Here is a 13820-nt window from a genome sequence, read left to right as displayed (position 1 = left end):
GTTTGAGTAAAATTGCTCCAGGCATCTCAGAGTTATGCAGGGACAAAAATGTTATGCATTTTTATATGTATAGATTTAAAAAAATACCCATTACCCCCTTAAAATGGAAAGTTTCAACAAAGCTAAGGCATGTGTCGCTTTATTTTTAGTGAAGATTATATGCTTACTTTCATCTTCCTAATTGACTTACTTGTAAGGGATTCAAATGTTAGCGCATGTTAGGATTTTCCTTCCGCTTATCTCTTAGGATATGCACTTTAATCCAAATAACATAACAGAAATCTAAGTTGAACCACGATCTATTTATGTACCAAAAAGGCCATTAAAATTGGTACAGTGGTCTTGGGTGAGTTTATGATCAAACATTGTTACATTTTGTTTATATTAGACTTCCAAACTATGCTATGTATAAGTGCCGGAAGCTTTATAGAATAAATGTCCATCGGTCTGTCAACAGATATCAAAGCAAACGACAAGAAATATCGAAAAGTGTTTTCTTCCAATCGATTCAGTGTCCAAAAATAGATTCTATATGTTTGGTTAACCCGTTATTCAAACCAGAAATAGTTCAAATTAGTTATTTCCAGTTATAAAGTTTATTCTCATATGATAGAACGAAAATGATAACAGATAGCGGAGGTGGTTTTATGCAGACGATTCAACGTCTCAAGATAACATATCATGACTATTTGCAACACTCTATCAAAGCCGGAAGGGTTCACATTTACTATTACTTCCGGTTTCAGTACTGATTTACATGGAACAAAAAAACATATCAAAAAACTATTTTCTACAACCGATTCAGCTTCTAAATACTAGGCTACATCTCCTCTGTTAATTCTCTATTCGAACTCGAAGTGCTTTAAATTAACCATTTCTGGATTCAATACTTATCGCCATAGAATAGAAACAGTAATAGAGAGCGATAATCATATTTTCGCAATCAACTGAGAGTCTCAATAGAACATACCGTAACTATCGAAAATACTCTAAAGAAACTGGAAATGGTTGAAACTTACTATTATTTGCGGTTTCAATACTTATTCCCATAGAGAAAAACAGAAAAATATCGAGAAGCATTTTTCCTACGATTCAGAGTCCCAGGATTAGGTCCCATCTCCTCCACAACCCTCTATTTATACTAGAAGGGGGTAAAATCAAATGTTTCCGGGTTCAGTGTCCGATGCTATAGAATAAAAATGCACTAGATAACGAGAAGCATTTTTCATTCGATTAGGGAACTCAAGAGAACATATCATTCATATTTATTACGATATTTAAATATTTAAATTTACGATTTCCAGTTATAATACTGATCACGAAACGGATAAAAAGGAATTAGATAACAACAAGCAGTTTTCTCATATCGATTCAGTACTGGAAGAATGTGTTTCCTATATTACAACCAAAAATGATAAACATCAATTAGCACTTTTGGTTTTAATATTAATGTCTATGGAGCAAGACAGAAAAAATATTACGAGAAAGAGCTTTTTGATGTGGATTCAGCATCCGAGGAACACTTTCTATCTTTAATCTAGTTTTTTCTGTAGATATACTACATCAAGTTTAAGTAATGAATTTGCATAGTTTAGAAGTCTACTACAGTTTCACACGGTAAAAGGAAATTCGTTTGTTTATACATATTTCTTCGGAGATATGTATTTTGAATTTATTTATTTCTAAACACAACAGGCTACATAACTCAATTACATTGTCCGTTACATGTATTAAGCAATTATCACACATTCATACATTCATATTGTAATACACTTATAGTTATAACGCGGTTGCAGCATGATTATTATTCTTTCATCTACTATTATTTCTAATTTAAATACACAGAATTGAATTGAATTGGTTTATGCTGTTAACATTAATATCCAAATATGTTCTACATTTTGTTAACCTATTGTAGGTTGTACTCAATCTCCATACTGGTGACCTCTTGTTTGATTTCGTGTGTAATCCGCTGCAATAAAAGAAATTGCAATTTCCAAGATGAGTTCCACTTGTGGAAGTGTATATTTTAAATTCTTGAAGTAAATTGGTGCAGCCGATTTGATTGTTAAATCTTTCTTAAATCTTTCTTAACTATATAAAAACTACGTAAGCTGGCATAAATTAAAGGGGTACTTCCGGTTGACGTGGAAAGTTGAAATCTGGCATGATTGTAGCTTTCCAAGACTAACCGACACTAAAATTGCTAAAAGTGAATATTTTGAATTTTTAAGGGGTCTAAAGGAGGGATGAAGAATTACCCCATCTTATTTGAATGGGTGTTTTTTTTTTTACCTATAATCTCATGTTTTAGGTACTTGGAATTATAATAAAAATTTGAAATTCTGTATGCTTGTACGTTTTCGTTAGCGTTAACTAAGTAAATAAGTAAAAGTAAAAAATTCCAACTGTAGAGTGGTTTTATGGAGAACTGAAAAATCTTTCCCAAGTTATTTATATGGGACACCTTTTACACCCCCAAATTATTGGGCACTTCCTGTAGGGCTACAATGATTAAATTTGACATAATTGTAGCTTTTTGGGACTAATCGACAGAAAATTTGCCAGAAGTGAATATTTTTAATTTCTAGGGAGTCTAAAGGGGAGATGAAAAAATTCTCCATGTTATTTAAATGGACATTTTTTTGGACATATAATCTCATATTTTAGATAGTTTTAATTGGAATAAAAACTTGAAACTCTGTATGCTTATACGTTTCCGTTAGCGGTAACTAAGTAAATAACTAAAAATAAAAATTTTCATCTGTAGAGAGGTTGTATAGGGAACTGAAAAATCTTTCCCATGTTATTTATATGGGACATCTTCTACACCCCAAAATGTTTAGGCACTTCCGGGAGGATTAAAATGATGAAATTTCGCATGAGTGTAGCCTTCCAGGACTAACCTACAGGAAAATTGCCAAAAGTGAAGATTTTTAGTTTTTAAGGGGTCTAAAGAGGGGATGATGAAATTCCCATGTTATTTAAATGATCGTTTTTCGGGATACTAAATCTTATCTTTTAGATGGTTAAAATAGGAAAAAAACTTGAAATTTGGTAGAATTGTGGATTTAAGAGGTGCGAGGCCGTAGGCCAAGCAAATGTGAGGGTCTGGGGGCGGAGCCCTAAGCTAGCCAAAGGCTAGTAATTTTTATAGAACCAACTTATCATGCATTATTCGTCGCTGTTCTAGACTTAATGTATAGAAGTTTAAAGATTGACTATTATGTCGTCGGATATATTTGTGTCTCCCTATATACCAAGTACCTTAAATGTTTATTCTGAACTTTTTCCATATCATTGTTGTTTGTTTTTGTGCGAGGGTTCCATATAGGAACTGCGTATTCAAATTTGGTACGAACGTAGTGCTCATGTATCTTTTCCATAGCAGTAATACTGGTAAACTCTTTACCAATCTTGATAATGAATCCAAGACTTCTGTGCGCCTGGTCAGTCATGTCTGTGGTTTATACGATTGCTAAATGTTAAATTTCTATCATACACTACCCCTAAATAACTGACAGTGTCCGTGCTCGGTAAAGTAATATCATACATCTGATACGAAAATTTCAGTGGGGTTTGCAATTTATAAAATACATTAATTGCATTTGTTAGTGCACGTTTATGATGTTCTCTTTGCATCAACTCATTAGTTTCTTGAAGTCAGTTTGAAGCATTTTACAGTCCTTTAATGTTTCTATTGGCGTGTATATTTTAACATCATGTACAAATATTAGCGTTTGAGAGTTTTGTATATTTCGCGTTAGATCATTGATAAATAGTAGAAACAACAATGATCCTAAGTTTGACACCCGTGGTATCCTTGATAGTTGTGCATACTCTGGAGACTTACAAATTTCGAACACGAATTATGTACTCGCATTAGATATGAAAAAAAAAATAATTAACGTAGGTTCTGAAACAAATTATATCTCAGTAGAAAAAATGGTATAGTCGAACAAGAAAGGAGATTACAAACGTTTTCTAATTGTTTTCATAAGAGCTGGATAAAAAGTTATAGGAACATTGTTATAGTCAATACCTAGCTTTATGCACTGAAGGATACCTCTTACAGTATACTCATTTAATGTAATCACCTCCAACCCATAGCAATTTCTGTCTTACGTGTAAAAGGCGTCGTACACTGTCAGGGTGTCAATCTTTATCGATGTTCACTGGGGATCGATATGGCACGGAGGAGGCTTCACTTGTGTCGTAGTGCTTCCCGTGAAGTGGTTTATTCAATTTGGCGATAAGATCTTCACCAAGTCCCTGAAACTGTGCACTGCTCTCACGTATATCTTCAATCTTGTGTCATGTTCGTTTTTCCAAAACATATTCTTATGACGCTTTCATCTTTCTCCTCTACTTTACACCATCGTTACTTGTGATTGAAAAACACACAGTCGTTGCCCCTTACCACACGCCATCGCCTCACATTTGCTTACCAGCAGTGTTGCCAACAACCTGTGAAAAAATAGACTAAATAGCCTTGAGAAATAAGCTTTTTTACACAAAAAGTTACTAGAGTTTGAACTGCTATCCTATAACCCACATTGTAGATTTTAAACCCCTTTTTGTGTATAGAATTATAAGTGACTTATAGTTAAATTTCGAAATGTTGAACTTGATTCACTGAAGACTAACAAGCAACATACAGTACTTTAAATTACAATAAAATCCATCAACAATTCATCAGATTTGTGAAAGTCAACAGCCATATAAGTTGAATCGAAATAAGTTTTAAATCGATGACGTCGCAGCTAACTGAGGCGCTGGCACTGGATGCACCATCGTTGGATTGTGGATTGGTTGTGTTTGTGTGGACTACCACTGTCCCAATTTTCAATAGGACTTCTTTCGGAAGATCATAGTCCTTAAAAACACTTCTTATTTCTCTGTACCTCCACACAAATCATCGTGATTGCATTGAGCGTTTTCAAGCTAATTAAATATCTTATTTGTTTCCTTTAATAAACAAAAAATAATCTCTGTGGCTTGAAACCTTTCATTCTTGCAATGAAATGCGAAAATTAAAGTAATTAAAAAGTGGCAAATAACGGAGCCGTTACGAGAACAACATTTTAAATTCTTTCCGAGTCAATAAATATTGTCAAATAGTTGAAAATCTGTGGGTGGGGAGAGAGAACGAGAATGAAATCCAATTGTTTGTTGCGTAATAAAGCACCCTGTCTAGAGATATCAATTAATACGATAATAATATATAATGACAAATAGAATCAGTTTTAAAAACTGCACTTTATTTTCAAAGAAAAAATGATTTTTAGAATTAATTTAACGGCAAATGAAAAAGGAAAAATGGCAAAAGAGTTCCATAAAATAAGCTATATTTAAGGCTATAAGCATTTCCTAGATTTGTATGGCTAAATGGTCTAGATTTAGCTAAAAATAGGTTAAATTGGCACCAGTGCTTATCAGCTACGGAACTCCTGTGGTGTTGAAGAACAGCCTTCTGACGTGGGAACAACGTTGCCACTACTTTTTTTTTTTTTTTTTTTGTACTGCTGCCACTACTGTTGCCATTATGTTCAACAAACTCATATTTGATCATTTCAATGTGCAAGAAACTTAGTAAAATGTGAAAGTGTACTCTGTTTTATTAAACATTTTACGTTTTTTTTTAAAAAAAAGTCTTTTATTTTTAGGTATTACAAAACTTGCCGGCTGCAGGTTACACATAAGCAGATTTATCGCATTAAGTATTAAGAAACTGAATTTTGCCTCAGCGAATTGGGGCTACTACCTTTTGGAGGTAAGCATTATTTTTACATTTCTAATTCTAGTCCAGTAATTTCTAGAATGTATACTTTTTTAATTAATTTAAACTGTTCATCCTTTTATTTTTCTTTCCTTTATCAATACATTTATTCTGAAGTACATAAGCTTATATATTTAGCTACTTTACATTACTTTTTCAAACTCTGTATATACATGCAATACTTCATGTGAAGTATGCAACAAAACAAGTTATCATGTTTTAAAAGGAGTTCCTGCTAGGACTTCACCTGTGTGTACATTAAGCTTCATTGAATTTCAAACATTCCTGGAAAGGAGTATGAAATACCAAATAGTTAGGGTTTGAGGAAATGGTAGAATGAACGTCAAGCTTCACCACAAAAGCTATATACAGAGCCGGCGCAAGGGGGATGGTCGAGCCGTGCCACCGCCCAGGGCGGCAAGTCTAATGGGTGGCAAAAATTGAAACGGAATAGAATACTATCAAAATATAATGCTTCATAATAGGCCCAGATGGAAAAATAAAACTGTGTTCACCTGAGAATGTAAATGAACTTACTTCGCCCACATTCAGGGAAATACTCACTCAGCAAATTCAGAGAATTCCCCCTTATTTCAATTATCAAACCACTAGCCACAGGTTCTCGTTCAATATTTCCCTTGCAGCGGCGTAGATAAGATTTTTAGCTATGGTGGATAGGATTATCAAGATGTCTTTTATATATTTCTCTATTCAGCAATTTTCTAACACTCCAGTCGAAGAACGCAAAAGGTACACTCCCACTTGAGACATGGCGTTCTAGCCTCTCCTTTCCAAGATTTTACTTTCCTTTGCTCACTCGTTATCTGGTATTACTTTTTACTCCACGTAAACATAGTAAGCAAAAGTCTTCAAAGCATTGATTCTCATGTGTTCGATGCAGTCAGTTTTCTTGAAAATATATCTGAGTACATTGAGAGAAGCAGAAATGACGCAAAGTTTCAATCTTACTTAGTTGATGCGATGGAGTTGGCATCAGCATTAGACATGGATGATCCACGGATAGATAATATAATGTAAGCTCAAAGTCGAAAGAAGAGACAGTGTCAATGAAGCTATTGAAGATCTACAAACAAGATACAAAATCGATTTTTATTACAAAGTTCTAAACGTGATTTTGTTAACTTTAAGGTAAAGGTTTGAGCAACTTAAACATCTCAGCGAGTATTTCGAGTTTCTTTACGATATAAGTACTTTTAAAGATATGCCACCTGAACCTTTGTCTGAAAAGTGTAATAAACTTGCCAGCATTTTAATACACGAAGAATCTAAAGATATTAACTCAAGTGATTTGAAAAACGAATTGAAATGTTATCCGTTATCCTAAAGCTATATAAGTTTACCAAAAGAGACTTTAAAATTAATTAAGGAACATGACTTTACTTCCAATTTCAGTGTTGCACTTAGGATTTTGTTAAACTTACCGGTAACAGTCCGTGTAACGTGGGTTCTTGTCACCACGGCATGGCGCGTCCTCAGGTTGCGGATCGAGGAGAAGGCCTCTAGATATAGAGGTTAGCTGCGAATATACTGAATAAGCAGTCGCGGACAGACGACTAGGAGTGGTCCTCCAGCTTGGGGGTTTGGGTAAGGCTAACACCCTCATCCTGTAAAAAAAGTACTTGTTCAGAAACATTCACAAAAGCCTCGGACAAGGACTGATAACTTGGCACGACATCAGCAAAAGAAAATGGACATGAGATTTGGAACATGGAATATTAGAAGTCTTTATAGGGCAGGCGCGTTAAAATCTGTAACGAGTGAGTTAGAGAAATACAGGATGGACTTAGTAGGAGTTCAGGAAGTTAGGTGGGAAGGAAAGGGATCTGAGAATTCCGGAAATTTTACGTTCTTTTACGGGGAAGGAAATAAAAATCACCAGTTAGGAACAGGGTTTTTCGTTCACAAACGAATATTACCAGCAATGAAACGGGTTGAATTTGTTACTGACAGACTTTCTTTTATTACTCTTAAGGGACGGTGGTGTGATATTATTGTTTTAAATGTACATGCTCCAACTGAAGATAAGGGTGACGATATAAAAGATAGTTTTTACGAAGAAGTGGAACGGATATTTGACCAACTCCCGTGATACCATATGAAGATTCTATTAGGGGATTTCAATGCGAAGGTAGGACGAGAGGATATTTTCAAACCGATTATAGGGAACGAAAGTTTGCATAAGGAAAGTAATGACAACGGTATTAGACTCGTGAACTTTGCAACATCCAAAAACCAAATCGTGAAGAGTACAAAATTCCCACATCGCGACGTTTATAAATACACTTGGACATCACCAGACGGAAAAACACATAATCAAATTGATCACGTTTTAGTAGATATAAGAAGACAATCTAGCATAATTGACGTCCGGTCGTTTAGAGGGGCTGATTGTGACACTGATCACTACCTGGTAGCAGCGATAATACGGGAGAGATTATCGTTGAATAAAGGTAATACTCAATGTCCGAAAACGGAGAGATTTAATTTAAAGAAATTAGAAGAGAGCCAGGTAAGAGAGGAATACCAGATTGAAGTTTCGAATAGATTCTCGGTTTTAGAAGACTCGGAGTGCACTAGTGGTTGAGGATACTTGGATTGAAATTAGAGATAGCATTAAAAGTTCAGCAATAGAAAAACTGGGACGCGCGGAAATACGTAGGAACAAACCATGGTTCGACCAAGAATGCATTAAACTAGTAGAGAAGAGAAAACAGGCAAAATTACGGTGGCTACAAAATCCGAATGAAATAACTACACAAAATTTCGCAGATATCAGGCGGGAAACTTCCAAAACTTTTAGAACAAAGAAACGGCATTTTTTGAAAGCTAAAATTAAGGAACTTGAAGATAATAGTAAAAATAAAAATATTCGGGACATGTCTAAGGGAATCAGCGAATTTAAGAAAGGCTATCAACCTCGTGCTTATATATTAAAGAAATCTGACGGAACAGTTCTCACTGATACGGATAGCCTCTTAAATAGATGGAAAGATTTCTTTGACGATTTGCTGAACACGCAGCCAAAAACTAATGTGCGTGGAGAAAAGGAGATACACACCGCAGAACCGTATATTCCAGAACCCAATCGAATAGAAGTGGAAGCCGCTATAAAGAAATTAAAGAAACACAAATCTCCGGGTGTAGATGAAATTCCGGCTGAGTTAATTTTAGCTGGAGGCGAAAAATTGTGGAACAAGATACACAAACTCATTCTCCTTATCTGGAACAAGGAAGAATTGCCACAAGAGTGGAAAGAGTCAATCATTGTTCCAATTCACAAGAAAGGCGACAAAACTGACTGTAATAATTATCGAGGCATCTCTCTTCTGTCAACATCCTATAAAATCCTTTCAAATATTCTGTTAGCAAGATTGACCCCATACGCAGATGAAATTATTGGAGATTATCAGTGCGGATTTAGACGAAATCGATCAACTATCGACCAAATATTCACCATTCGCCAAATACTCGAAAATACAATACCCCGGTACATCAACTATTTATTGATTTTAGAAAGGCGTACGACTCGGTTAGGAGAGAAACATTATACAACGTTCTTACAGAGTTTGGAATACCGAGAAAGCTAATTAGATTAATTAAGATATGTTTAAGTGAATCCCAAAGTAAAGTCCGGGTAGGAAAATTTTTGTCCACGAGCTTCCACGTCGAAAATGGCCTGAAACAAGGAGATGCGTTGTCACCATTATTATTTAATTTTGTGCTGGAATACGCCATAACGAAAATCAAAGTTAGCAACCAGGGCCTAGAGTTGAATGGCATTCACCAGGTTATGGCATATGCTGATGATGTAAATTTAATAGGGGATGATAGGAGAACAGTAGAAATAAATGCAGAGATATTATTAAACGCTTGCAGGGACATGGGTTTAGAAGTAAATGCAGAGAAAAGTAAATACATGGAAGTGCGTCGAGACCGTAATACGGCAAATTGTGGAGGCGTTAAAATATTAAATAATACTTTTGATCAAGTGGATACTTTCAAATATTTAGGATCAATATTAACAGACGAAAATCATATTCACGAAGAAATTAAATGTCGACTAAAAGCAGGGAATTCGTGTTACTATTCGGTTCAAAATCTCTTGTCGTCGCGAATTCTGTCAAAGAATTTGAAGCTTAAAATATACGAAACGATAATCATGCCTGTTGTTCTGTATGGTTGCGAAACATGGTCACTTACTCTGAGGGAAGAACATAGACTGAAAGTGTTTGAGAACAGGATCCTGAGACGAATATTTGGACCCAAGAGGAACGGAAATGGGGAATGGCGGAAACTTCATAACGAGGAACTACATAATTTATACGGTTTACCCAACATTGTTAGAGTCGTCAAGTCTAGGAGGCTTAGGTGGGCAGGTCATGTAGCTAGAATGAAAGAAAGTAGAAAAGCTTTCAAAGTCTTGACTGGTAGACCCATAGGAAAACGACCATTAGGAAGACCTAGGCGCAGATGGGAGGATAATATTAAGATGGATCTCGCAGAGATAGGAATACAAAGTAGAAACTGGATCCAATTAGCTAAGGATAGAAGTCAGTGGAGGGCTTTTGTGAAAACGGCACTGAACCTCCGGGTTCCATAGGCCATAGAGTTAGTTAGTTACCGGTAACAGTAGCAAGTAGAGAAAAGAAGTTTTTCTAAACTTAAGTTTATTAAAAACTATCTACCTTCTTCCATGACTGAAATACGCTTTACTGGCCTAGCGATGATATTCATAGAACACGAACTGACTGAAACGTTGGAGTACGCGAATGTGATAAACGAATTTGCTTATATCAAAGCAAGAAAAGTTTCTTTCACTTATAGTATGTTAAATTTATGAATCTCTATTGTGTTTTACTACATTATAAGGCTTCGGCTAATCACTTAGTTTTGCCGTTATATCTAATTCACTATATTATCTTCACGCTCCATACTCTATTGAAAACATCTTTTGATATAAAATAAGCTTAAAAATTAAAATCCTTAGTCGTGACTAAAGTATATATATTTTTTTAAATGTTCTGTATGCGCTGCTGTATATCACAGATGCTGTATAGCTGAGGTAGGTGGGGACAGGCACGTTTTCTAAAATCTGGTTAAAAAAAAATATGAAAACAGTTCCTCCAAATTTGAAGAGTGTGGACATAGTTCCATTCGTCTGGTAGAGTGGTTTTATCTAATATGAAGAGTATAAAAGAATACCCGTATGTGAAAAATGGGTAGATGTTTTAGCATCCGATCAACTTTCGTAGATCTTGAAGCGTTGGGCTATTCTGAGATAATTGTTACAGAAGCACCCGGGGAAAACATTGTACAGTTAAGAAGAGATGATCAGGTACTTATAAAAATTGAATATACTGTGTTGTGTTTGTCAGTATATGTACGATTGAGGTGTGCCTACTTACCCCACATTTTTTTACAGTGGGATAAGTGGGGACACAATTTTTTTACATGTAGGGTAAGTGGGTACACGGACACAGATGCAGGAATTTCCGATAATACATCGAAGATGATGAAGACAGTGCATTGTCTGGCTTACAGCACGTGGCTTAGAGAGAGATTAGTACTATGCAGCTGATTATGTCAAAAATTGGCCTATTAGCAGAGTGAAAGTCAGCAAAAATGTGTATGAAATGAAGTTCGTTGAACGAATTGGCATGCAATCCCTTTTCCACTTCGAGAAGATGTAGATATTGTGCACTAAAGGGCTATATTCTATAGCCCTGTAAAGTTTGACAATGTGCTTGTCGTAATTATGCTTTTCGTAATTAAGTTCTCCATTCTAGCTAATATTGATAAACACTATCGTTTCTTTAAGGCAAAACTATAGACTACAAATCTAGATCATGCAGTCAATGTTTTGTGTAGACTCTATTTGAATCCTATAAACTATAAATGGATTTGTATTAGATGCCTTACAATTCCCAGTAATAGTTATCACTCTTTAAAGCAACGACCTATGAATGTATACACGATTCAAAAGTGCATTACCACCTGCAATTCTCCTTTTCCTGCAATAGCAGGCAACCCAAAAAACACGGCGGTTGGGTTGGTTGCAAATTCGAAAGACGTTGGACTAAACCTCAATTTTGTCACAAATATATCAGTGTGGCAAACTGCAAATAAGAAAATAAAACAAATAGTTAAAATGACAATTTTATTATTGTGACGGAGTTGGATGGCATCAAAAGTTACAAAGTGACTTACTTAAGCAGTTCAAACAAGATGAATGGTAAGAAACAGATATAGGAAGAAAGCATTACTCTCTTTCCCCCTCCCCACTCAAAAAAGAAACTCATAAAAAGAAAAAGTTATATAATATAAAGGTTTCATATAAAAGCCTCATAGGACAAAAACAAATAGCTAAACGAAACGAAAAAAAGACAAATACAGAAAAGGGGACACCAGTGGCGTAGCAGACTTGCGGCCCTCCCATGCAAGATAAAGAAATGGGACCCTAGTTGTAAACCACATTGTTATAATAATAATAATAATAATAAAAATAATAATAATAATAATAATAATAATAATATTATTATTATTATTATTATTATTATTATTAGTAGTAGTAGTAGTAGTAATAGTAGTAAAAAGTCGTTTCCTTTTCAAAATCTCTGACTGCCTAAGAGCATGAATGCATATAGCGATCATGTGTGCACGTTTTGTCAATGAGCGGTCCCAAAGGCCAAAACGGATGGAAATATCCAACAGAGAGAAATAAAAAAAAATTCTTATGGTAAATTCTAGCTCAAAGTTCGAAGCACTTGCTTTTGCACGCGAGTTTTGTTTCTTTTTTCAGGGAACAGAAAAGTTCTGACACCTAAGAAATTATCCCATATAATATTGCAAATTTGCAAGTGGATGTATTTACATTGCAATTTTTGGTAATAAAGATATTATGATTAGAAAACAATATTGTAAAAAGTAAGTTTAAATTCTTCATCCATCGCAAGTCTTAGGGGTCCCTTATACCTCGCCGCCCCCCGAATATCGATATCGAAAATTTAGAATGATATATTCATGTCCATATATTCGCGATATCGAATGTTGATATATGATAATAAAGATATCGACGATAGCGATGTATCGACATATCACAGGCCCAGGTCCGAGAAGTGATGCTTGAAATATACTGGAATCAACAATCAAATTCTAAATAAGTTCTCCATTTCCGTATTCAATGTTGAGGGGGAAGGGTGTGGACCCGAATAGAAATTTTAAGAAAAACAAATGTTAAGATAAAAGTAGGTTTTTCGTCTCCCCTTGAACACAAAAATTAAAAGAAAACTATTACTGTAATTTACCTTTTACTCTGTTTCTGATTGTTATCACAAATCAGCGACAGTACACATACTTTACATACAATACCAATACACTCTATAACTTTTCACAACCAAGCAAGCCGGAAGATGAATTTCCTGTGATAATAAAGTGGAATGTTCTACAAAATAGTCATGATTCATTGGCCATATTTCTATTAGTTTTTTGGTACGGACTAAGAGCTGCAAGACTAACAGAACTAGAAATTAGAGATTTCATTCTTTTTTTCTCTCCGACTAAAAGACTTCTGCATTTTTCTGAGATTTTCATGTTTTTAATATAAGTCCCCTATTCTGGGCTAATTCTGGCTACCGCGGTTTCGATGCAATCGGTAAACGAAAGAGTAAAGTTTGTCGACTCTCAGCTCTCGACAGTATGTGAGAAGATATTTCACAGTTCATGTTGTTATTTCTTCCTTACAAAAACACTTCTAGTTGACTCTACTCATGGTAAATTACTGAACTTATAAACATTTACAATTATTGAAAATAGAATAATTATTTTTAAAAATAAATAGTAGTTACAGTTCAGTAAAATGCAGTAGTAGATGGAAGTGAATGAAAATATTGTTTATTTGTTGAGATGTGCAAACTGAATGTGAATAATAAGTGTTTCCCATTCTCTTGTCAAGAGGCGGATCTACGATCGGCTTCTGGGGGCACGGTTGTTGATGATACTCCTACTTAGAGTTACTTTTAAG

General features: G+C 35.0%; 1 protein-coding gene across 1 annotated transcript in view; it reads left to right on the top strand.

Moving 5' to 3' along the window:
• Positions 1–13820, top strand: part of LOC145661604 (phospholipid-transporting ATPase ABCA3-like) — a 1415399-nt gene that overhangs the window by 1010737 nt on the left and 390842 nt on the right. Inside the window, exon 15 of the mRNA XM_081726924.1 lies at positions 5667–5773. Within this exon, the coding sequence (XP_081583050.1) occupies positions 5667–5773 (107 nt within the window). The remainder of the gene's footprint in view (positions 1–5666; positions 5774–13820) is intronic.

The sequence above is a fragment of the Thermobia domestica genome, chromosome 10 (assembly GCF_964235325.1).
Source record: "Thermobia domestica chromosome 10, izTheDome1.hap1.1, whole genome shotgun sequence".
Taxonomy (NCBI): Eukaryota; Metazoa; Arthropoda; class Insecta; order Zygentoma; family Lepismatidae; genus Thermobia; species Thermobia domestica.
The sequence above is the reverse complement of the archived record's forward strand: the minus strand, read 5'-3'. Positions and strand labels throughout refer to the sequence as shown.